General features: G+C 38.6%; 2 protein-coding genes across 5 annotated transcripts in view; both read left to right on the top strand.

The window, feature by feature from the left end:
- Positions 1–5,059, top strand: part of KCNQ5 (potassium voltage-gated channel subfamily Q member 5) — a 252,847-nt gene extending 247,788 nt beyond the window's left edge. For 2 of the 3 annotated variants that reach the window (XM_090136147.1, XM_090136145.1), the window contains 3 exons: positions 1,474–1,605; positions 2,319–2,445; positions 2,845–5,059. In XM_090136147.1, the coding sequence (XP_089992273.1) occupies positions 1,474–1,605; positions 2,319–2,445; positions 2,845–3,786 (1,201 nt within the window). In that variant the 3' untranslated portion in view covers positions 3,787–5,059. The remainder of the gene's footprint in view (positions 1–1,473; positions 1,606–2,318; positions 2,446–2,844) is intronic. The other variant, XM_090136146.1, reaches the window with a different exon arrangement.
- A 4,158-nt stretch (positions 5,060–9,217) lies between these two features.
- DDX43 (DEAD-box helicase 43) lies at positions 9,218–25,906 on the top strand. Of its 2 annotated transcripts, XM_031611023.2 has the most exons (17): positions 9,219–9,592; positions 9,681–9,736; positions 10,107–10,224; positions 11,530–11,637; positions 12,179–12,260; positions 13,340–13,496; positions 13,575–13,693; positions 13,962–14,072; positions 15,392–15,533; positions 17,690–17,790; positions 18,369–18,456; positions 20,466–20,593; positions 22,283–22,392; positions 23,100–23,238; positions 24,037–24,124; positions 25,037–25,171; positions 25,501–25,906. In XM_031611023.2, exons 1-16 carry the CDS (start codon positions 9,259–9,261, stop codon positions 25,142–25,144), a joined length of 1,989 nt encoding a protein of 662 aa, XP_031466883.2. In that variant the 5' UTR covers positions 9,219–9,258; the 3' UTR covers positions 25,145–25,171; positions 25,501–25,906. The 2 variants fall into 2 exon arrangements, with proteins under 2 accessions (XP_031466886.2, XP_031466883.2); XM_031611026.2 differs by lacking the exon at positions 13,575–13,693 and having other exon boundaries at positions 9,218–9,592; positions 13,948–14,072.
- The last annotated feature ends 425 nt before the right edge of the window (positions 25,907–26,331 follow it).

The following is a 26,331-nucleotide window of genomic DNA, read 5'->3' as shown; positions in this document are numbered from 1 at the left end:
CCACAGAGCAGTTGCTAGGCTCCATTGCTGAAGGAGTTCGTGTTTTATGTTTCTTAATTCTTAATTAACTCACAGGCTTTTAAAGTGCCAGCTTTTTATAAGCTTTTTTTTTTTTTTTCACAGTTTATGTAAAATTGTATGTATTTGAAGTAAAAAGAAATAAGCAATGAGGGTCTGTTCCAAATCCTGCTGAAGTTAATTTAGATGGCATCATATGAGCTAATACCTAAACCAGAAGCAGCACAGTTACAGCTTACCGTGCTGCTTTGGGGGCTGTGTTTGATTTCTGAACATTATGATAACCAAAAAGATGCTAGAAGCCTGCAAAGTGGTGATGAAGGTTTTTGTGCACATTGGTTAAGATTCTATGGTTGTTAACAAAAAATAGTCTTCTGCCTCTTTCCTGGTAAAATCACACAGTTCTGGTATATTACATTTTCTTCACTTATTCCATTAATTCACCAACTTTGCTTTTCTAAGAATTTCGTATTTTTCACTTTTATCAACAGTATGAGGTAAAAAATGGTGACCATCTAAACTGAGAGAATAATAACAAAAGAACAATACTTTCTTGCATGTCAACTACATCATTTATTCTTCGTAACCTGAGTAAAGAACTAGATTGCAGGAGATTGTGCTGCCAGACTGTTACGAACAGAGCACCCTGCCATCATCTGACAGCTAAAAGGAAAAAAAAATCCACATCCCACCTTCAGAGACTTCCAGATGACAAAAGACACCAAAATCTATTAGTCTGTAAAACTGTCTCACAATGGGAAAAAGGAAAGTGCATCATCATCTGATATATTTAAAACTTTGTGGAGATCAGTCCTGAACTGTCAAGGTGATGGACTACTCTTAACAGGCCTTTTCCATTTTAATTTCTGAAATCAGAATCATATTTCAAGCTTTGTGTTAGTGGCAAGCAATCTCATTTTAACTGGCAGTTACCAGAATGGGAAATAACAACCTGAGTGCTGTCAGAAAAGGCTGATATTATTTGGAAGCACATTTGTGTATAATACTGAAATGAGTAGAGGATCACTGTAAACCGACAATCTGACTCCACGTATCATAATGTCTCTCCTAACCATACATAGTAGGATTTTCCTGACATTCCACTAAAACACTACTACAGGATGTTGTTTGGTTTTTTTTTTTTTATTGTTTTTTTATCGTCTTCTTACAGTTACTAAATGCACATCATAATAAACACTGTCATCAACTCACTGTCATTCGCTTTCCAAATTTGTCATTTCTACTCTTTCAAATTTGTGATATAATAATCAAGCTTTTCACTCCATAAAGAGCTACTCAGTGGGCATCCCATTTCCACAAAAGTATCACAGAAAACTGTAAAGCTGTACTGAGAATATCTTAAAAGAAATTATCTGACAATATTTTGACGGTAGAAAATATTGCATTGCTTTGTAACCACTTTGAAAATTAATCTGTGAAATGCCTCTTCCCCAGAATTATGAAATTTCATGTTGCAAAGAGAAAGTTTAAGGAAACACTTCGTCCATATGATGTCAAAGATGTCATTGAACAGTATTCAGCGGGTCATCTAGACATGTTGTGCAGGATCAAGAGTCTTCAGTCACGGTAGGAAAACAGCAATTTCTGCTCTGAATTAAGCATCTTGTTGTATCATTTGCTGTATAATGAATATTGATAACATTTAACATTTCTGTGTTATATTTGGGTACAAATTGCCCATCCATGATACAGCGCAACTGTGTTCAGAATACAGCCGAGACAGAAACTAAATTGTGTGTGAAAATACACAAAAGTGCATGTATCTAATTTTCCCCCAGAAAATGAAAGCCTGAACGATAGAAAAGGTTATCCTTTATCTGAAAAGTCCATTCATAAACAAGGAACGTATGCTGTCAGAAGGATTAAGTCAACATTGCTAACTTCCCTTCTCCCCAGACATTCTCTTTTCACATTAAAGAAACTGGGGACTACATCTAAAGCACAGGATCAGAGAAATCACGTTCTCAGTTCCCAGCAGTAATAAAATGACTGTTGCACTGTGTGTACCCCAGCAATTCCAGCTCCGGCTCTCTCAGTTGATGGCTACTTTCTAACTCCCAGTTAGTGCCGATATAAAAGAAAAGCCATCTTCAAGATTATGTCAAAATGCTCCAAAATCTCTCATTTTTTCCATTATTTTCTAATGCAATTGAGTTTAGTTTCTTTCTCCGGTGCTTTTCTGAAGCACTGTCATTTTAATACTCAGTGTCTGGATAGAGCAAACACTTCCACATTGCACCATTTTCAGGAATCACAGCAGCTTTTAATTTCTCTTACAGTGTTGACCAAATTCTTGGGAAAGGACAAATCACTGCAGATAAAAGAAGTAGAGAAAAGAATACAGCAGAGAATGAGACAACTGATGACCTCAGTATGTTAGGGCGTGTAGTCAAGGTGGAGAAACAGGTAAGTGATTGTCTGTGACTGTGGTTTTGTCTTGTTCTGTTGCTCTTGACTTTTGTGTATTTCATTAACAGTTTCAAATGCAAACTAGCTTTCTCTGATATCTGCTTCCTATATACAATGACATAAAAGATATATGAATCATATTACTTCAACTGTGTTCCATGTACAGAAAAATAAGAATGAAAAAATTGCAAGTTAATGATTTTTCCCCTTTTTATCAGCTTGCTTATGAAAAACTTGTAGCTAGAAGGCTTTTGACATTATTTTTCATGAGTCAATAGCTTGTATCAAGCTCCTAACATTTTTCTCTTCAGCAGTTTAATTTTCCTTCTGCTTGGGTTCCAAACATTTCAAAATGATATTTTGCATTAATCTTAAGCTTTTCCTCTTCTCCTGTAGGTACAATCCATTGAGTCAAAACTGGACTGCCTGTTAGATATTTATCAACAAGTTTTACGAAAAGGATCTGCATCAGCACTCACTTTGGCTTCATTTCAGATGCCACCTTTTGAATGTGAGCAGACTTCTGATTATCAAAGTCCATCCGATAGCAAAGATTTGTCTAACTCTGCACAAATTAGTGGATGTGTATCCAGATCAGCTAGTGCCAATCTGCCTCGTGGCCTACAGCTAATACTGACACCAAATGAATTTAGCACTCAGGCTTACTATGCTATTAGTCCAGCTATGCATAGTCAAGCAACGCAAGTGCCAAACGATGGACACGCAACAGTTAACAACACATCAAACCAAATAAACCAGGCAACTAAGCCAGCAACTCCAACAACGCTGCAAATACCACCTTTCTCATCAGTGAAGCATATCAGTAGGCCTGAGCCCGTTCATATTATTCCTGTAACCACACAGGAAAATATTTCTGATGTCACCGCTTGCCTTGTTGCATCAAAGGATAACGGACAAGTCGCTCAGCCCAGCGCAACCAAGGATCTCACGTGGAGAAAAGGACTGGATACAGAAGGGGAACCTTTGCTCTCAGTTAAACCTGTGGTGCAAATGGATTTAGGAAAATCTTTATCTATACAAAACCTTATACAATCAACAGAAGAACTGAATGTACAGATTACTGGCAGTGACTCCAGTGGTTCAAGAGGTAGCCAAGATGTATACTCCAAATGGAGGGAGTCAAAATTATTTATAACTGATGAAGAGTTGGAGACAGAGGCAGGAACAGAGACTACTGAAGCCATCTCTCGCCCACTAGTGGAAACAACTCTCTCCACTGACTCTCTAAGGACTGGAATATCAAGATCATCTCAAAGCATTTGCAAGCCAGGGGACGGTACAGAAGCACTCAGTCTGCTCCATGTCAAACTTAAATAACAGCTTGTAGGCTTTCTTCATTGGCTGAGTCATTCCTCTAGTCATACATATCATAGCATGAACTATTTTGAAAGCCTTTTTAATGAGATAAAATCACAAAAACAGGATGAATCTGAAAAGCAGTTGAATGAGCCCATATCTTCTAGTTGCATGAAAATGCATGTTCAAGTGATGGCTAAAATTCAGATTTATACCTACAGTATGGCAGCCTTTCGTGTAGTACAGTAGGTTTAAATAATGAATTGCCTACAAAGCTAATGCTGCAGGATGTATCAAAAAGCAAAAATTTGAGCATTTAGACCTAGTGCCGTTTCCACAGGGCGAAAGTAAAAATTGTAAGATTTAAAGCACTTTGCTTCTGAACTAATTAAATATATATATATATATGTCCTGATTTAGATGATAGTTTATGTTTACAACAAAGAATTATCTACAGCTGCTAGCAAGGTACCAAGGAAATCAGATATACGGGATTAGAAATAGCTGCCAGTTGCAAGATACACACATTAGCTCATCAGTAATCAATTATTTTTAACTCTGAAAAGCAGTATGTTAATATATCCATCTGATTTTTGATGATTTAGTGTTGTGGCAAAGTACCTGACACACCACTACTATCACATTGTTCTTTGCAATGAGAATGTTTTATTGTTATGAAAGGTTTGTATTCTAAGCGTCAGGGCTGGCCTCAGAAATGGATAATTTGAGTGACTGCACTATGAATGCAAGGGACTCTCTCCTTTTTCCAGACTCACTGGGGAACTGTCTTGTGCATCTGAAACATTTTGGCAGCGGTATGTGAGGCAAAGATGCAGGCACTGCCTTCTTTGTAGAAGCAGTATTTCATTCAGTTGAAAATCTGACTGTCTTCATTGCGGTCACAACCTGATGCCATGACAGTAGTTTGTGAGGCTGGAGAGTGAGGGAAAAAGAGGGACTGAAATACAGAGTGAAACTAAAGATGACAAAACAGGGAAGAGGGAAAGACAACACAATCGATGAAGAAAAAGGAATAAAGATTGAGATGGGCAGGAAGGGAAATGATCCCAGAAAATAAAAGAAGGAAGGTAAAGAGAGAAAAATATATTTTTTTTAAATTCCAGCCTGTTAGTCACAGATAGTGAGTGCTATTTCCAAAAAAGCCATTGGAGGCAACCAGAAATGGAAATGGAAGTAGGAAGACAACCTTAACTGAAAAAAATTGAAGGCAGTTGTTTTGCTTGGGTTGTTTTTTTTTTTGTTTCGTTTTGTTCTTTTAATTTTTGTGTGTGATTTTTGTTTGGTTTTGCTTTTTTTTTTTTTTTTTTTTTTTTTTTAATAAAATGTGAGGAGGAGATAGAGAATTTGGTCTGGCTTTTATAGCTCAAAACTTTGTCCCAACCACAGTCATTTCTTACAAGGTTTCCAGTAGAGGACCTTCAGACTCTTTCCTCCTAAAACCTGAGGCTTAAAATTCAAAGCCAACATCAGACTGAGCATTCCTGCTTGATACATCCTCTTCTTTCTTATCCTACCTACGCTTTGCTTCTGCTGAGATGCAGGAGCAGTGTTAGTGCCTATCTGCACATCCCCAGCAAGGCTTCACCACTGGAAGAACCCATGCAGAGCCTAACCAGGCTTTCATTTTTCCCAGCTGAACAAGGTTTCTGTGTGTTGCCTCCCCCCAAATTCATACCTACCTGCACCACAACCTTGTAGACAACCTGACTTGGGCTCAGCTTCCTTCTAGCAGCAGGAACAGTGAATGTATGGGGGTGCCAGTGCCAGCTCACTCAGGGCAGTGTTTTCTCAAGGCCCAGACCTGCTGGGAACTTACTATGTACATCAAATATGTCACTCCAGTCTTAATCATGGCTAAATGCTGTAGATTGTATTGTGAAGGACTTAATCTGTTTACTATGAAACCATTGTAATTTCTGCTTCCATATTTCCTTTACAAAAGTATTCCTGGATATTACACGATAACCTTATTTTGTGAAAGTACATGCAAACTGTAGAGTGTATATATTGTGTCATTATGTGGGGTCCATGGATGGTACACTGTGCTCCACGGCTCACGCCAGAGCAAACTTCAGCTGTTAAATCCTGAAAGACGCCTTGAAGCACAATTTCCTCACCGCTGATTTGCCATATAATTTACCACATTCATCCTTTCCTGTTTTCTTTAATGTGCAGCCTGGTTATACAAAAACCTGCTTACAACAGTAATTTTGTGAAGATAAATAGATTTTTTCCACATTTGTATTCAATTTAACTTATTTGAATGTCTGCAGTTCATCCAGGCATATTTGAAAGTTTAAAGTACAATTCAAAATTTTAAAACTTACAAGTTTTTAGGCTTTTCTTTCTTTTTTCCTGAGTGGTTTATGGTGCCTTTCTTGCCTTTTATATGAAGCCTCCTGCCAGACTAAGCATACACCCACCCGTAGGTTCAGCTCAGGAGCACGACACCAGGCACATGGCAACATGTGTCAGTAACAAAACTCTCTTCCCCTCCTTGACGGGACAGAAAACTAAAGGCATCATGAATTGGCCTCCAATCTTCCACCTTTGCCTGCACGAGCCGATCACTGCCTCCCACTGAGCCAGGAAGGAGGCAGTGGGAGGACTTAGCTTTGGCTCTGACTGTACACATCCAGTACCAAAAGCAGGGCCTCGGGTTTTGCTGATAATTTATCTCACAGAAACTTGGTATTTTTGCCTTAAATGACATGCTTGAGTCCTTCTAATTTTAAGTTAATTTATTTAATACAATGTTATGCACAAAAGAATGAATTCTATAAATTATGTATGAAAATGTTAATGTCTTTACAAAGTAATAATAAATCCAGAATATCGTATCTTTTCAAATCATGGTTTAAAAACCTGATTTTTTTTTTCTTTTATGCTCACCATTATTATTTTTGTAGCTGCAAGTCTTATCATATAGGATTTTTTTTAAACATAATATTGATAGAAAATAGAAAGAGTAGTGACTATATGAAATTATGGAGAGGAAGAACTGTTTGTTTGGATTTTTATAAGCTTTGCTCATATTTCATCATCGGGAGTTTCCTGTTTCTGCACTCTCTCTTTAAACGACAGTGTCATGACTGACAGTCATTCATTGGTATCACAAAAGAATGACCTGTCTGGCTTTTCAAGTCTTGTCTTGAGCTGCTTATTAAATTCAAGCTCATGATAGCTAATAAGAATTTCTTACGATTAGGAACAGAGGACAAAATTTCTTCTGACTTGCAATCCAGTAGAGGGTTGCTGAAGAGAGAATCTGAACCTAGTAAAAGCTTCAGGAATTAAGCTTTATCCAAATAACTGTTTTCTGATCAGTATGTTTCTTGTATCCGATTGAAGAGAGAACCAAAAGGAATAGTTTTGATGATTATTATTTCTTTAAGAATTTGTATTTGTTCCTGGCTTATATGATCTATACTTTTTATTTAAATATGAATATAGTGTTTTAGCCTAGGGTTCAAGATTGCAAAGATCATACACTTTTATTCACAGTGCCCACGGTTGTTACATATTTTCAAATTAATACTACGTAAAGTGACTGCTCTCATTACAGTATGGTGATGAGCAATTCACCTGCTCTTCTGTAGTAAGTCAAATCATACTGAATTGCTGATGTAGTAGAACATCTGAAGTACAGTAGTATTTCTGGATTGAGACCTGCAATCCTTACTTAAGCAAAAATTCTACCGAAATCAGTAAGAATTGTTCTTGAATCGAGAGCTCAGATTCAAATACTTACCTTGTTGGGCATCTGTTTAAAGTGAAAATGGTAATATTCCAATTATTTCCTGAGGAAAGTAATACTTAGCTGAATTTACCCATGTCACATTGACTATATAAGAGACAACGCACAAAGTACCGATGTAAAAAGGGAAGAAGGAACATTTTAAAAAAGCACATAGGAAAGGAAAATAATCAGAAAAGAGGAGTAAGGGGGAAAAGAAATACAACAGCAAAAGAATGAAAAATAAAAATAAAAATGTAAAGACCTGAGGCTAAATTCATCCTTGGATGGCTCCACTGACTTCAATGAATTCTCTACCCAGCTGGGTGAAGTTCAGCCTTCGCTGAGATAACCAGGCTCAGTTCCGCTGACCTTAAAGGAACTGAACCCACCTATACCAGGAATGAACTTGCCTCTCTGGGCCAACTTTTGTCCTGACTCACATGTCATGCAATCCTTCTGGATTATTTACAGAATCATTAGGTTTGAATGAGATACAGATCAGAAAAGAATTTGCCCCAGATACTTCTGCTTCACTTTTTTTTTTTTTTTTCAAGTGTGTTAATCGACTTAATTCAAATGGATTACAACATCACACAAAGTGCTGTCACTGTCTAAAAACTGGTTTTTGAAATAAGAATTGTGCCCCGCAGGGTCAGTGGAAGCATGTAATATTTTTGTGTTCTTTCATCTGGATGCAGATGTGGCTGTACCCTGAGCTATGCACAGGACAATTCCAGACATACTCAACATCACCTGCTATTGGAAGCATTTTTTACTTCTCTGCAAGATAAAATGCCAGTTTGGCAACAGGGTAAGGGCATATGAAAGCTGTTACCACTGACCCTTCAGGGGCATTAGCCAGTACATTACAATGTTAATTGTAACTTCTTGACAAAGTTGAATCCATATTGTTGTTAATAAAAATCATTTGGAAAGTACCACTCATGCTTTGTGTGCGTGTGCTTTTTGTGCCTGTTCTTTACGTTAAAAAACTACATCTTTTTGTGGCAAAATACCATGAAGAAGTTTGCAGGAGTAAAATATGGACATAACAGCCTGATGCGCCCAGTTTCTGGTAAGCATTTACAGCAGAGCTTACTGAAGTTTTGGAGGCAGCAGTTCAGGATTTACCCATGCCGGGAAGCTGGCAGTATGTGAGGAGCCCGCAGCAGCTGCCCTGCCTGCTGCACCAGGCCCTTGGGGCTGCATTGTGAGGTGAGGGCTGGGAGCTGCAGCGTGGCCTTCCTTGCCTGGTTCCTTCTGCAGGTATACTGAACACGAATCCTGAGTTTTTTACATTTTTAAGTTTTGGTGGTTTTTGTGGGTTTTTTGTTTGTTTGTTCGTTTTTTGGTTTGGTTTGGTGTTTTTTTTTTACTGTGAGAGTGACCAAACGCTGACACAGGTTGTCCAGAAGAGGCTCCACAGCCAGACTCCACCAGCAGCGCGGCCCTACACAACCTGCACCTGCCAGCCCCACAGGCCCTCGAGCCGGGCTGGCTCACACAAGGACCCCCTGAACCACGAACGCCGCCCCCAATGATCGCGCAGCCACAGCGCCTGAGCGCTGCGAGGGCGGGGACTCAGCCCGGGCAGGAGCAGCCATAGGCTCCCCTACCCGCGCGCCGTCCCAGAAGCCAGCCAATCGCCGATCGGAGAGCCACTGGCGCTGGCCAATCAGTGCGCTCACAGCCTATAGGGCGGCAGGGCGCGTTACGCGCGTCGCGTAGCGGGGATGTCCGACTGGGAGGAGAGCGGTGACGAGGCCGCGGGGGCACCGCGGCCGTCGCCATCTTCCACGGTTGCCGCCGCGCCCCTGTGGCAGCCGCCGACCAACCCTCTGCCGAGCAGCTCGCCGACAGAGGGCGAGCTGGAGCGAAGGGGCTCGGAGTGGCGGCAGGAGGCGGCGGCGAGCGTCGGTGGAGAGGAACGGGAATGCGCCGTGTCTGGCAGCCGTCGAGGTCGGGCAGCGCGATGGCGGCACCCGAGAGCCGCCGCAGGCAGAGCTCAGGAGGCTGGGGAGCCTCTCTGCTTCCTCATCAGCAGCGCCCTGGCCGGGGTTTTGATAGGTAACGGCAGCCGCACCCCCTGTTAGGATTTAGTTTGTGAGAGTGTGGCTTGTGTTGCAGGTGTTACAGAAATTTCTCCTTGTAACAGGTCGGGGAGGAGCTAAAATAAAAGAACTTGAGGAATCTTCGGGTTCTAGGATACAGGTACTGTGTGTCCTTCAGGAACTGGGTATCACTTGAGTGATAGAATCATGGAATGGTTTGGGTTGGAAGGGACCTTCAAGATCATGTAGTTCCAACCCCTGCTATAGGCAGGGACACCTCCCTCTAGACCAGGTTGCTCAAAGCCCCATCCAGCCTGGCTTTGCAGGGAAAGCTTACTGGTTTTTGTCTGTAATGTTTTTTTCTGGTTTTCCATGTCCCTTTTAAGAAGGGAATTAAAGGGCCTCTCCCAAGGAGGGAAATTCAAATTTGGAAGAAAAATTAAAGATTGTGTGCAGTGTATGCTTATATTTACGTATAAGTTCACCCAACCATGCAGTATTAAAAACTCAGTGGAGTTTTATGAATGCAGGTTATTAAGGGAGCCTCTGAAGCGGAAGTGAAGATTTTTGGCAGCGTTGCTGTGCAGAACAAAGCCAAGGTGCTGATTGATGAAACAGTTGTAAGCTGTAGACAAAGCAACTCTAGAGGTGGGTCTGAGAAATTTGAGAATGGAGAAATTAAGAAGCGTTACGGGATGGGGAAAAGGCTATAGGTCATCCTTCTCTGTGTTGGTAGTTTGAAGTGGTTTTATGTTCTTAGTATTTTATCAAAGTGAAATGACTGACCTTGATCTTAAAGTGGAACTGTCTATACATCCTCCTCTGTCAGCTGACAATGGTTTCCCTCTTTCAGATAACAGACTTCTGTGAATACCTCTTCCCAGGCATTTCCAACATTTTTAATAGATGTTATATTGTTTGCTTTCTTGCATTATCAGTCTTATTTAAAAATCCAAATATCGCTTCTAGGATAGATTTTAATGTAGTATCTTGGCAATATTGAAATTGAGTAAGTTTGTACAGATGTAGACTATAAAGCAAACATGAAAAGGATTCACCCTTACCGTGATCGGTACAAGGCATTAACATTGAAGGTTTGGTGTTGCACATCATGCTGTGTTTTACTGGGCTTCAGTGCATTATGTGGCTGTGTAAGTAATGATTGTACATGGAGATGCTGGCATTTGATGTTTGGTTTGTTTAACTGCACAGTAAGTCCTGAGGGAGAAGAACCATAGCCATAGTTGTTGCTCTGAGGCACTGATGAGGGAAAAAAAAATTAAGAATAGTGTTCCAGATTTAGAATAAGGAATGGAGTAGCTGTGAGTGCAGGCTTTCAGAAGTGCCTCTGAAGGTAGTCTGGAATGTTTCTTTCAAGAAGCCAGGATTAAATAATGCATCCTATATGTGTGTAACTGTCGTTTTCCCCTGTGTTTCATTCTTTTCAATAACAAATGTGTTGTCATTTATATTTCCAGTATAAAGACTCGCTTTCATGAGAAGCATTAACCTCATCAAAAAGGGCGTAACTTCACAGAAGCTTTATTTTGGTGACACTGAATGCTTTAGAAGTAAATCTTGCTCTTGTAGCTGTTGAAAATAAAGCTTTGTTTGCTATCATCTGCCTGGCTCAAAACTTTCCCAAAAGCCCCTTGCTCAGCCAGCCACATGTACAACTGGAGGAGCAGCATTCTGGAACCTGTCCCTGCTCTAGCTAAAGATGTTTAAATTCTTCCTTTCTTATGAGAAGTGTGTTTGCACAGGTTTTTCTGCTAATGCTTCAGGTTGAGACCTAAGAAGGAACTCTCTTTAAGTGTTTCATGTCTACTTAAAATCACATAAGAGCTTCCTGTACAAAAAGAAAATGAAGTTTGTGTTTGGGGGGAGGGAGGTTCTTCTCCCCTACGTTTCCAATAGATCTATCAGACAGCAGCTTTGATACTGACTTCACAGGAAAATCCTTAGATGTTATCAATCCTGAGAATACTCCAAAGAAACCTGTGATCAACTGGGCCTCTCTTCGAGAAAACAGAGCTAAATATGAGGCTATGAAGTGGGCAGGTTAGTTCTAAAATTTTGATTGTATGGTATTCTTTTATATTATAGATCTCTTGCATGTGTAACCATTCTTAATTTTTGCTTTGAGGCTACTGAATCTCAGTGTCCAAATTAGTTAAGGGTATTCATGAAGTGAGCATGTCAGGATTTCTTAGAATGGTCATGGAGGGCACTAATCACTGTGGTGAGTCAGCAGTTACTAGATTAATGGTTTTTTTTACTTCAGCCTTTGAAACTGCAGTGGTTTTGTAGCACTGTAATGACTATAGCAAAAATCTGAGTGTTATTAAATATTGTAGCAGATACATCAGCAGATATTATTTTAGTGCTTGGAAGGCAGGGAATGACTCTTTTGCAGGTATTTAAGTGTTTTTTGTAGTTTTCAGCTTTTACTCAAGCAGCTGTGGCCTACCACTGTGTTTTGACTAGCTCTCTAGTACTAGGCACAGACTATTTGGATTTGAGATTTCCACCTTGAGCTTTAAAAGACTTACCCTGAATGTCCAGTGTTTCTTACTGACTCACTTTCTTGTGATTGTTTAAGGCCTGCCTCCAATTGAGAAAAACTTCTATAAAGAATCATCAAGGACTGCATCTATGTCACCACGAGAAGTAGAACTGTGGCGGTAAGATCATTTCCGTAGAGAATTGTGTGCTTGGCAAAAGGGACTATTAGCATAACAAAACCCATGTGGTGGTGATGAAATACTGAGACAGCTATTAATATTACTGTCTAGTGATAACCTAGCTCTTCTTAGGGGTTCTTTCTTTGGAATTAAACAGCTTTCATTACTTTTCTTATTGCGTGGTTTGTTTGGGTTTTTTTCCTCTTTTACCTTTTCATGGTGAGGGAGTTGACACTTTCCTTAGCAGTGTTATTGTTCTAGCTAGTCAAGAGCAGCAGAACATTGTTTTGTGGGTTCAGAACTTGCACTGAGCAATAGTAGCACTTCTGTTACAAACAGAGGAATGTTTTTCACCTTATGCCTTAGTTTTAGGGGAAGAATAAAAGATTCTGAAAAAATGCATTTCTATGAACATGAGAAGTTGAATTACTCATTCTTTTCCTAGCCCACCCACAGCTTGAAGTAAAACTATTTGCAGAATTAAGTCTTCTGAACAGAAGAGGACAGGGATAAAGATAAAATACTGATCTGTAGTAACACCTCAAAACTCAATTTTCATATAGCTTTTGTGACTTTTTTTAAGCATCTTTTTTCTAACATGTTTCATCTTTATTTTCTAGAAGGTCAAGGAAGCTGCTCCAGAAGTATTTGGGGAAGGTTTAGCCAGAATATAGGGTTCTAACAAAGAAGTTCAGTTCATTCCCAAGAGCCATCTTTGGATATAAAAACTTGTAGCAGCTCTTTAACTTCTAATAGAGTGTGACTGAAGTCTGATATGACAGCGCTGCAGTCCTTGTTATTATCCATGTGTGATTTCAAGCTTTCATTCTTAAGAATTAACTATGAGAATAATTCATAGACTAACCGTGAGTCCTACAGAAGCATTTCTCCAGTGAGGGCTATTTGAAAGTTAAGGGAATAGTCAGAAATTTCATTAGATAACCTAATTTTTTTCTTTTATTAGTTGTTGTTCCAGGAATTTCAGGAAAAAAAACATGTCAAAAAGGTGCAGTGTTCTGTGTTAGCTTTGCTTCTTCTGATAGATTTTAAAGCTAATACAAGGCTTTAATTCTCTACAGGAAAGAAAATAACAATATAATTTGTGATGACTTAAAAGAAGGTGAAAAGCGCTGCATTCCCAATCCTGTTTGTAAATTTGAAGATGTATTTGAGCAATATCCTGATATTATGGCTAACATAAGGAAAATTGGTTTTCAGAAACCTACACCAATTCAGGTACTTCTCTCATTTAGATGACTCTTTAACTGAAGCTTAGGAGAAAAACACATCTAAATATTCGTTGTTTTATGTTAGTCCCAGGCATGGCCAATCATACTACAAGGAATTGATCTTATTGGCATAGCACAGACTGGTACCGGGAAGACATTAGCTTACTTAATGCCTGGATTCATTCATTTGGCTTCACAACCAATGTAAGGACCATTCACATATTTGAGCTGTTTAGATGTGGATACTTCCTTTTCTGAAATAATGGTTTTCTAGTGAGGGGAAAAAAAAATAATGATGGTAATAAATCTGGTGGAAAATGTATGAGTCTTGTAACAAATTCCTTTATGTTGTAATGACAGGATGTAGCAGTGTATTGTTAAAGTGTAGAGGAGCATAGAAGTGTTCTGTTGTCAGATGTAACAGATGTTGTGCAGCCTCTTAAACTCCCATTCTTGAGATGTTTTATTGCAGACCCAAAGATGAGCGTGGAGGACCAGGAATGTTGGTCCTCGCTCCTACCCGAGAACTGGCACTTCAAGTAGAGGCAGAGTGCTTGAAGTATACATACAAAGGATTTAAAAGGTAATCTCCCTTCTCACTTGTTTAAGTTGCATTTCCTACCATTTGTGACCAAATTCATCTCCTGAAATTGCATTTGTTAAGGGGAAAGAGGTGCTGAAAGGGTTCATACTTTCTCAGTTTCCATGATGCCTGCTTTACTGCCCTCATGGTGAAAATCTTGTCTATACGATTGTGTCTTCTGCGTTGCAATTGCATTGCCTCACATCCTTCTCATGTGGACAGCTGAGTAGAGTCTGTCTGTCTTCTCTTTGGCATGCTATTAGGTAGATGTATACAATAGTAAGATCTTCCCTAATTTTGCCACCCTCAGACAGAACAGTTACTTTGAAATCCGAGCTTCTTATTTCATGCACTCCAGCCTCTTGACCATTCTAGTAGCTGCTGGCTGGACTTTTGTCAGTCTGGGCAGGTCTGGTAACTGAGGTGGGGATACAAAAACTGGAAATGGTGGTGCTTGAGGTGTGGCCTTGCAAGTACCAGATAAAGGAGCATAGCTCTTAAAAAGCTCCTGGCTGTGTTCTCTGTAATACACAACTGGTTTTCTTTACTCTGAGATTACACTGCTGAATAACATGGTTTTTTGCCCACCCAAGTTTTTTCTGCAAAGCTATCTTCCTGCATGTGGGCCATGAGCCATGGGGTTATTCCATCCCCATCTTTGCTTTTGTTAAACTGCATGAGATTGCTGTCAGCCCACTTCTCCTGCCTTTTGTGGTCCTTCTTAAGTAACTGCCCTGCCCTCTAGTGTATTAACTGCTTCCTTAATTTGGTGTCATCCACAACTTTGCTAAGAGTGCAGGTGTTTATTTAAACTATTTAATAGACATTGCTATGTTCTGAGATCTACTTGTAGGATTCTCTTGTAGCTTTGTATAGCAGCCTTACCAAATGCAGAGTCACACACGCTGCTTCCTTCTCAAACGTATTTTGTAGAATTTGTAAAGTTCATGTATTAGCCTAAAATCTTACTGGATGTGCTGATTGATTTAACAGTAGAACACATGACTTATGAATGTACTGCTTAGAAAATGATGCATTCTTAATATTCATTTATTTTGGTGTGAATGTCTTCAGATCAGATGTAGCTTAATAGCCAACTTTCCTTCCTTTCATTACTTCTACTGCAGTTTCAGCATAAAACTGTTGCTGTGCTTCTGGGGGGGGATCATTCATTGTTAAGCCATTCTGTTGTCTTCCTTCCTTTTGATATTACACAATTATACTTCTTAAAATGAAGCAACTTTGTGATATCTCTTTGAGAAAGATGAACTTCAGCTGAATCTTAACCATCTTCTTCTGTTAATCATTTTATTTTTCAGTATCTGCATATATGGTGGTGGGGACCGGAAAGCACAGATAAACGTGGTGACCAAAGGTGTGGATATTGTTATTGCTACTCCTGGGAGACTGAATGATCTTCAAATGAACAACTTCATAAACTTGAAGAGCATAACGTACTTGGCAAGTAGCTGATATGGAAAAGTAATGCACCAGCTGGGAAATGGTGACTTAGTCTGAACTCAAGGTTTACTTTACTTTTCTTTAAACATTCTGAATCTCAACTGAAACACCGAGATTGGTGTTGGGGGGATGGTTTGTGTTTACTGTGACTGTGTTGAATATATAGGATATTCCCTGGAGGAAAAAAATAAGGCTTCTAGTACAGCAAGCATTTCAAAGATGATGAATTATTATCTCACACTAGTAATCTTTGCTGTTTCAAAGTCGATTTTGTGAAGATCAGTTACCAGTAGATGAAATGCCTTTCCTGAGTTGGCTTTTCCTCTTTTAAAAGTTGCTAACGACTCAAGTTCTTAGTAGATAAACCACTTAGGTACTAGTCAGTTTGGGTGACTGACTTCTTTTCATCTCAGTGGTAGAACAGCTGTACCAATGCCATTAACGGGTTCATATGCTTTCATTTCATTCTTGCTTTTAGCTTTGCTGGATACTTAATTCAATTATTAGTTTCTTTTATAAAAAAGATTTCCGTATGTTTATGTTATTTATGTGTTTACTTAATTGTTGACTTGTTGCCTAGTCTGACAGTTCGGCCTGCTTTTCCTCCTTTATCTGCCCCCCATTTCCCAAGTGCTGAATACTTACCATGCTTTAGCAAATGAGCTCCAATTCTTGCTAATGTTGGTGAGCTCCCTGGCAGAACCAGTGGTGGTGTAGCACCATGAGCCACAGCAGCCTTATTTTAGAGATAAAAGAGGAGTATTTACTTTTACATTTAACACCGTGGACGTAGAACATTCTTCATTAAAGAGCTTTATTTATGATTTGCATTTAAAGATACTGATAAGGCTTGTGAATTCTCCCCAGGTGCAGTGTTATTATTATGCAATTGTTTTGCATAGGATTTCCAATGGAGAAAATCCACCCAAGAGTGTGTGTTATAGCTACAACTGTTATGTCTTCTCTGTTTTGGTGGGAATATTTCTTGTTTTTTTTGTTTTTTTTATTTAAAAAACCAACCCACAAGTACCCATTTTTAGAGATGATTAATTATATTTGAATATATGTTATACACAAGGTGAGCTTGGAAGCATCAGGGAATTTGTCATCTTGCCTGACAGAAACATCGAAGTAGTTGCAGTCTTGAGTCAATTTTTTAGTAATCCAGTCAGGTAGACTGATGTTTTCCCATAATTTCTGAGGAAGCACTGGGAAATTGGTTTTATACATCCTTTTGATTGAAATGACATATGCATTGTAAACAAGATTGCATTCTGTCTTGCTGTGTTCAGGATAAATCAGTATTCATTTGTCAGTGATTTGAGTGGGTTTTTTCCAATGTAAGAACATTGGAACTTTGTATGAATAATTGGGAAGTGACTGGGGAAAGAATATACTAGAAAAAATAGGTATTCTATAAACTAGGATGTAAAAGGTAAATGGGAGCAATATTTTCATTCTTTTATGTTTTTATATACATTTTAGAATAATTAAATTTACCTGTAACTAATTTAATTTAAAAATATATTTTTTGTGTGTGAAGTGGCCTGCAAGAACTACTTACCAAGAAAAATAACTGAAATGGTATTAGCAAACAAGTAAGAGTATATTGATAACAGGAAGTCTAAGATGCTCTCAACTGAGGATGAGGGTTCCATTCCCAGTAGTTGTACTAAAAGCTTTCAGCTCCCCTGCTCTCTCCCCCAGTGAAATAAGTTTGAGCTTGGAGAATGTTGGTGTCCTAGCATGAGCCAAAAGGTACAGTCTGTCTTTTTTCTAGTTCATATAAGGGTCTAAGTTGGTACATTTCTAAAAACTTTGCATTGAAAGCATATTGTGTAAGGATCCCCCATTATGTTGTACGAGTGTTTTAGAAAACAGACCAACAGAAACTTTAAGTATACTCTTTTATTGACTGTGTGTTCTCAGAGATTTTATGGATTTTTTTGTTCTGTCTGCAAATGTAGGACTAAATGAAAAAGCCCAAAAGAAACTGGAGAGGTGTAAAAAAAAAAAAAAAAAAAAAAAGAACATGTTTTGCAATAAATTAGGAAATGGCTTCTGAGATAAAGACAGACAGTTACCATTAAAGTGATCTGCTATGAAATGTCTTGCTGAAACCAGAAGAATAGATGCAAACTCCTTGTTCTAAGCAGGTTTTAGATGAGGCTGACAAAATGCTGGATATGGGATTTGAACCTCAGATAATGAAGATCTTAATAGATGTGCGGCCAGACAGACAAACTGTTATGACAAGGTATGTAAATGGAGTAGTGCTCTATGCTTAAGGTTATTGAAAAAGTGAACAATGGAACACATACTATTTTACTAACAACTTTTATTAGCCTACAAGGGAATTGCTTCAGGTTTATTTTATTCTTATCTGTGTCTAGTTGGTGCTGGTGAATCTTTTGAGTTTGCATTTTTTCCACCTTTTCTGCTATTTTACGTGAGCTGTAGAAATGACAGTATTCTTTCCAAAAAGGAGGGTGACCTGGGAATGCTGTGAAGAATATTTTGAATCAGAGCTACTGTTTGAGAGAAGAGAGCAGTCTTAGAAGTTTTTGAATTAAAACCTCTTGAGCTACTAAACAATGTATTGTTTTCATACATAACTGTTACTCCTGACTTCAATCTGGAATGCTGCTTTGCAAGCAGGAGTTCTGTTTACATTAATAAACTTCTTCAAATGACTTCTGACTGTTGGAAGAGCTCACTTCTGTTACTGAAGGTTTTCCCTGGCATGTAAGGTAGTAGAAACAATTAGTGTGAGGAGATTAACAAACTAGAGAAGATCTTGCACTGTGTTCTTATCAGTCTTCTCTTCCCATTTAGTGCTACTTGGCCTGATGGTGTTCGTCGCCTAGCAAAATCCTATTTGAGAAATCCCATGATCGTGTATGTTGGCACTCTTGACTTAGCAGTAAGTTCTTCTGTTGTTGATAGGACAAGGGGGAATGCTCTTAAACTGAGACAAGGGAGGTTTAGGTTAGATATTAGGAGGCAGTTTTTCACTCAGAGGGTGGTGACGCACTGGAACAGGTTGCCCAAGGAGGCTGTGGATGCCCCATCCCTGGAGGCATTCAAGGCCAGGCTGGATGTGGCTCTGGGCAGCCTGGTCTGGTGGTTGGTGACCCTGCATATAGCAGGAGAGTTGAAACTAGATGATCTTTGAGGTCCTTTTCAACCCCAGGCCATTCTGTGATTCCATGCATTGTTGTTGTTTTGAAGTACCTGCAGTTTGACAAAGAAACTTTTACTTGGAAGTATGTGCAAATAAATGCAGATGACTTCAAAATTAGTCTGGACTTGCAAAAAATTCCATGTTATCCTTTGTAAAGCTTCAGCAGAAGTTTAGAAAGAACTTTTAAAAAATAAAAATAAAAAGCTGATGTTTCTGTAACAAGATTGTGAAGTCCTAAATTTCCACTAGAAAACGTTACAATCATCGAGTCAAATACTTGTATTTGAAAATTGTACTTCACAGCACCTCCTGTCTTGCCTGAAGCCTTGTTTCTCCAGCCTTCAGTTTTGTTGAGCAAGTTCTTGTTCCTTTTCCCCTCTTTGTCTTGTATACGAGTCCTTATCTGAATCTGTCTTTTACCTGCTATTTCTCAAAGAGAATGGAAGCTCCATGCTAAACTTCTGGAGGTCACTTGTCTAGGTCAGGAATATGTGGTACCGCAAGAACTGTCTTTTGAAGTCTGAAGATTTTAATGTACAGATGTAATTGTCGTGTTCATGCAGATACATGTAGTTTGCTTAAGCAGTGACAGAACTTACAGAAATGTTAGTGGTTCCAAGATCTCCTACATCCTGATGTGAAGATTGCTGTAGGTTTAGCTTTTAAATTACAGAGTTTTCCTTTTAAGTTTTACTTGCTTAGTCATAGGGAATGAATAAACTTTAACGTCTGGTACACTTTCAGATGGAAGTAAGGGAAAATGTACTTTTCCTCTGTTATGCTGGCAACAGTGTTTTTGTCAAAGGCAAACACATCAACAAGAAAAAATAGCAATTTGACATAACAACTATTGCAGCTCTCTTGTCCATGTTTTCACTTCTTATGGAGCCTTATTCAATTGAAGAGGTGACTTCTGAAGGCGAAAAGGGTTTCCATGTGAAAAGAGACCTGTTCTATTTACCTGGTAAATTCTGCTGCTCTTGCTATAAGATTATGATGCAGACCACAAGAAAGCCTGGGCCTTTGTACCACTTAAATAGAGTCACAGAATATTCCAAGTTGGAAGAGATCACTGAGTCCAACTCCGGGCTCCAGAGAGCACCACCCAAAATTCAAAACTTATGTCTGAGAGCATTGTCCAAACACTGCCTGAGTGAGCTTGTGATGACTACTCTAGGGAGCCTGTCCCAGTGCCTGTCCGCCCTCTGATGAAGATCCACTTCCCAATATCCAATCTTGACTTCCCTTGGTGCAGCTTTCTGCTGTTCCCTTGCAATTAGTATACTCAGCCATTTTGTGGTAACCTCCAAATATAATGGAATAAAGCTTTTTTTAATCAAAACCGGTGTTTAAAGAGTTGGACAGAACTAATCATTGCGAATAGCTGGCAGAACTTTCTTTTAAAAGCTTCTCCTTTCAAATAAGACTGCAGTTGCTCCAGGTTGCTCTGAATAGTCGTAAGATATACTCCAGTTATTTTTTATTTTAATTGAACTACTGTACTCTGTTCTAAACCAGTGATAAAAATTCACTATAAATATGTGATTGAATAAGCTACTTAAAGATAAAATTAGTTACTCTCCCAAAGCAACTGGAAAATAAGAAATCTGTGTCATTTGAAATCCTAACTGATACACATTCTAGTTGTAAAATAGGTTTTGTGCTGTTATGTTACTAGTTGTGTAATATTATGTGTGGATAAATAAAAATGTTATTCAAATCTAAGTATCCTTTTTAATGTTTAACAGGCAGTAAATACAGTAGAACAGAAAGTTATTGTTATCAACGAAGAAGAAAAGAAAGCTTTCATGGAAAACTTCATTGACTCTATGAAGCCAAAAGATAAGGCCATCATTTTTGTTGGAAAGAAGTCTACGTATGTAATTATTTCCTAGTATTATATCTGTGGGTTTTTTTTGTTTGCTTTTTAACCAGAGAGATTCTTAGTTCAGATAGTAATTAACAAATGTAACAGCTCTTGTCAGTAGTGTGCTGGTAATTCTTGTTATTTTTCCTGCGGACCATTTGACTAGGAGTTCAGATTCTTTTTAATAATGATAGTGGTGGTGAGAAGTCTCTATTTAACATATTTAGAATAGATGGTAACATTCTTAAGGACACCTTAATATCACTTCACAGAATCACACAGAGTGGCCTGGGTTGGAAGGGACCACAATGATCATAATCTCCAACCCCCCAGCCACGTGCAGGGCCACCAACTTCCACATTTAATACTAGACCAGGCTGCACAGGGCCCCATTCAGCCTGGCCTTGAATACCTCCAGGGATGGGGCATCCACAACCTCTCTGGGCAGTTTTTGCTTTTTGCTAGCGTATGAAGCTGATGTATATGAGACCCACTGGCAGGAGTGTCAGTGTATTCCTACCATACTTGATCCTCTCCAGTGAATGATGCAAAGTCCTTTTTTTTTTTTTTCCCTCCTTCATACAAGGAAGTGGGGAAAAAAAAGTTTAGGTTGACACCTTCTGGTTTCTTGAAGAGCTGGAACTGATTTTGTTGTACCAAGTATGTTATTTTAATTCAATTTTTTGGTGTGTGTGTGTGTGTGGATGAAGGGTCCCTTAAGGATTCTAAGAAAGCTTTTGCTGCAGAGGTGGAGCAGATCTTACAGACAAAATGTTCTTTCTCTCCTAACCATCAGTGGCTGGTTTGTGTGTCTTTCAGTGTGTCTTGGAAGTTCTAGGCTACATTTGAGGGTTTTTTTGGAGTTTTCCTCTGAATAGGTCTAAGTTATTACCTAGAAGTTCTCTTGAACAGTCAGTATGGGAAGCTGATCCTGCTTCCAGCTGATGAATTTTGTTGCTTTTAATACATGGGTAAGCTTTTAGATTACTTCAAGAAAGTTATGTTTGAATTTGACAGATATCTAGAAGGGCTTCAGACTTTTGTCTAGAATAATAATGGTGAACTGTGGCTTCTTTTGTGAAGTCTGAGGTACAGTTCTGAGGTATGTTACTGCTGAAAAAGGAATAAATTTTGTAAGAAAGCATTTAGTTTAAGGCAAAAGGAGAGAAAACTGAGTGATCCGGTACTAAAAAAGAAATGCAACTGGAAGTGCTGTATTTTAGCAATGTAAATTCAAGGGAATACTTTTATATATTACAACTATCTGTGTTTATTGTCTATGGAAAAGCTCTTCCTTGCAGTAACTACAGAGCAAGGCTTTTTTTGCTACTTCGTGTCTTTCTTTGTCTGTGTAAGGCACATCCATCATAGCTGGTGACATCTTCCCTGCCTTATCAGGGTTAACTATGAGCTTCTGGTTGGGTCTTTCTTGATGCATAGGTGCCTGCCTTTGCTTTCCAGGTTCACTGTTTCCATCAAAGGCCTTTTCTGATAAGACAGAGAAGGGCTTGAAATAAAAGTATGTGAAGAAATAAGAACAGTTGGGGACATTCTGTGCTTGTTTCCATATTGTTTTATTAAAAAGTATCGCCTGATCTATAGGATCTTGTGTGCTGTCTTACACATTTATATATTGCTGGCACATTATCTTTCTGTTCTATTATCTTTCTGCTCAACTATTGTTTTATTTCATGTTAGAGCTGATGACATAGCAAGTGACCTTGGTGTCAAAGGAGTTCCAGTGCAGTCTCTTCATGGTGACAGGGAGCAGTGTGATCGAGAACAGGCTTTAGATGACTTCAAGAAAGGTATGTTTGGATCTAAACTTGGGTTAAACAAACCAGTGTTTTTAAGGCTTATCATATGCAGAACCTTTTCTATAGCATTTTGTCTCTTTGTTACCATAGAATTGAAAAGATTAGAGCTCTGCATGATTGTGTTTACTCTGTTAATCTGACAAACATACACAAAACAAGAAATGATTGCTTTTAAAGAAAAAAAATTGAGTGACTAAGAGTTAAATATTTAAGTCTTATTTTACTTTTGAAATTTATAGGGGAACATTCAATATTGTGTTCATCTAAAGAACTATAAATTGAAGCATTAAACAATGATGCTTTCAATGAAACAGTTTTCCTTTTGATGATGCCAGTAGGATTATACTTAAAGATTATGTGGTCACTTGATAACAGAACTAAGAATAGTGGCATGGTAAGGATGCAGGGTGAAAAATAGTTCCTGAAGCTTCTGGGCTTTTTTTTCCTCAGGGTTTTTTTTTTTTTAAATCTGTTGGACATGCTTCTTGGTTTTCCTGCATCTTGCTTTTTTCTTGTGAAATAGCAAAATGACATTTGGGTGCTTAGGTACCACCTAATATTGGAAGCAAGACAGTGCAGATATTTGTCACAAAAGAAATACATGCTAGGTCTATTATACACTGGGAGGTCAATGGAGTAGAGGGTGTTTTCTGTATATTCCATAAAATCACATTCTGTTTTGGTTGTTCTTTATTTAGGTAAAGTCAGAATCCTGGTAGCTACTGACTTAGCATCCCGTGGCCTTGATGTGCATGATATTACTCATGTTTTTAACTTTGACTTCCCTCGCAACATTGAGGAATATGTTCACAGAGTAGGTCGTACTGGAAGAGCAGGGTAAGTTTCCACATTAAAATGGTAATATGTTATTGATTAATATCAGTATTTTGTGCATTTTATAGGTGTTTCTGTTGTCAAATTCTAGAGCAACAAGTGATAAGAGAATGGGAGAGTGAGGCTTCAAGATGTGCCGAAGTGTTCTTTTATGTTTTGAAATCCAGTTAAATTTAAGGCATACAAGGTCTCTGGTTTTCTGTTTTGTTTAAGCATTGGGAATTAAGGATGTTTGAAAGCTGGTTTAAGTGTGTTCTGGACCTGTTCAGTCTCCCCCACCTTTTGTACAGGTATTCTGTAATCCTCTTCCTTGTTTGTGTTTCCATGAGCTGCTGAGTTTAGTTTCCTAGTACGCTCACTGGAGAAAAGAAAGGGGAAGGCCTGGAAAGGAACCCTTAGGAGTCTGCAGGCTGTCGTGGTGGTGTAGTTTGACATAGGTGTTCTAGTGCTGCATCCCCACAGTGACACAAATGTGATAATTCTCCTTGTAAATATGTGTGTGTGCTTATTTTAATTGTGATATTAACACATCTCTTCATTCTTAAATATGTTGTCTTTGTGCTACCTTTATTGTCTATATACCTAACTGGAGCTGCCTTTGCTCCAGTTTAGCCAAGTTGCTATACTCTGACCTTTACAAAAAGTTTTGTCATGTGCCAAATAAATGCTCTAGCCAGATATCTGAAAGCCCATAAATACGGCCTGTAATCGAATCTATTACTGTTGAAGTCAGTGGAGAAAACCTAGCAGCACAGATATCCATCGTTATGAAGATCAACATTTATTCCATTTCTTGTCTAGACGTACTGGGAAGGCAGTAACGCTTGTCACTAAGAAAGACTGGAAGGCTGCATCTGAGCTGATTGATATTCTGCAAAGAGCAAACCAAGTAAGAAAAAAATCTTAATGGTTACCAATGGTGTAAGCCCACTTAGTCTTTTGCTTAAGTTCAGGTTGGGAATGTGGAGAAGAGGGGGATTTGAATACAAATTTAATTGTATTTATGCAAGACCAGAAGACTTTGTTTGGTAGTTACTGTGGATGTTCACACGAGCTTTAATCCTGATTTGTCACCTAATAAGTCCTTAATGCTGTATGGTTTTCTGTTTTGGTTTTGATTGGTTTTGTTTATCTCCTGGGGAAAAAAACCAACAAGGTGAAGCCAGTTGTTTGGTTTTTTGGTTTCTTTTTAATGTGATAGTATAACTAGGAGCAGGTCTTGGATTTCAGGGGAGATAAGACCATCTCTGAATCCTTACTTTCAAGCAGTCTTCCAAACTTGTACTGAATTAGTGCTGCTTGCTTGTGACAGACCAGAGAGGCAGTAAGCAGTCAAAGAAATGCTATGCTCATATATGTTGGAGAAGCTTGCTCTTTGCTCAGGACACTGATTACTGCCTGGACATCTTTTACCTGCTGTATGGCTACTTGCTACAGCAGGTTGTGTAAGCAGCCTGTATTTGTTCATTATCACTGAAAGATGCATTTTTAGATTAAATACAGTGTTTTAATATGCTACATGTTGCCATCAGATATGGTGATGCTGGCATACATAGATAAGCTGAACATCCAGGCACATTGTGCTGATTATTTTTCAGTATACTTTCATGTTTTAAAAAAAAAAAAAGTTTCTTGTGCATCTCCACACTAAAGCAAATCTAAAAAATAGTGGCAGAAGTCATGGAAAATAGCACTCTAGTTTGGGAGCAGACAAATATGTTGCATATTTTGTAAAACCCAAGTCCAAAAATTTTTAGAATTACTTAAAACTAAGAATGGCTTTGTGCTGCTTTCTTATCAGGTGGTTCCCGATGAGCTTATTTCAATGGCAGAAAGATACAAACAACATCAAATCAGGAAGGAAATGGAAAAGGATATACTAAGACCTCAGAGAAAGTCATCCAAGTGACTGATCCCTTGAAATTACTGAAACAAAGTAAGTGATTATAGATAGTGTTAACATCTATGGGCTTGGATTTAGAAGTTTATTTTCTTAGTTGATTATTTTCTGCATCTGTTCCATTTAAATAAAAAGCATTTTTTAAAAATGCCTTAGGAAAGAAAATGTGATTACCTTTATACAGAAACAAACTTTGTCTTGTGCTTTGAGACTATTTTGGCTTTAACATAAGGAAAGTTCATGTCATAGATATTTATTGTGTGATGTGAGTAACTTCTAAAGCCATACTGAATAAAAGCAAATATTACAGATTTCTTAAATTATATGCAGTACTGACATATGAGAATGTAATTTTTTTCTTACAGAGAACTGGATTACCGAATGATAAGAAATGTTTTTGTTACTTCAAAATACTGTACTTTCACACTGATGTGCCACATCTGCCAGTGGCATGCAGAAGTATTTCATGGATCACTTAGTTACGTAAAAATAACACCACTCTTGAACTGTGCATTTCTTCCTTAAGCCAAAGTTAACAAAATTGTAAAGAGCATCTTAGGAAAAAAGGACATTTGAACGTCAGCTTTTTTTCTGATAAAGTTCATTCACATTTTACACATGAGTTTCAGGTTCTATCACACATGCTGTTACAGGTCATTAGAATCTTTAGACGTTGTATTTGAGGTGACAATACAAATGACACTTGATCTGAACTTGTTTCATTGTATCATATGAATAAGTGAAAATCTAATAAACTGAATCTAAGTAAGATGAGAATGTTTTTGTAAGGTTATTCTCTAACAGTTCTGTCCTCCCCATTTCTTTTCTTGCTTGTAAGTGAGATGAAATCCAGCCTTTATCCAATGACATCCTGGCCTGGATCAGGAACGGTGTGGTGAGCAGGAATAGGGAAGTCATCCTGCTCCTGTACTTGACATCAGTGAGGCCTTGCCTCTAGTACTGTGTCCAGTTTTGGGCACCTCAGTACAGAAAGGACGTGGAGGTGCTGGAGCAGGTCCAAAGATGGGCAACAAGGCTTGAAGGGCTTGGAGAATATGTCCTACGAGGAGAGACTGAATGATCTGGGGCTGTTTAGTCTGGGGAAAAGGAGGCTGAGGGGAGACCTTATTGCTCTCTTCTAGTATCTGAAAGGTGACTGTGGTGAGAGTGGGGTTGGTCTCTTCTCACTGGTGACA

This window comes from Phasianus colchicus, chromosome 2 (genome assembly GCF_987193195.1).
Source record: "Phasianus colchicus chromosome 2, bPhaCol1.hap1.1, whole genome shotgun sequence".
Classification (NCBI taxonomy): domain Eukaryota; kingdom Metazoa; phylum Chordata; class Aves; order Galliformes; family Phasianidae; genus Phasianus; species Phasianus colchicus.
The sequence above is the reverse complement of the archived record's forward strand: the minus strand, read 5'-3'. Positions and strand labels throughout refer to the sequence as shown.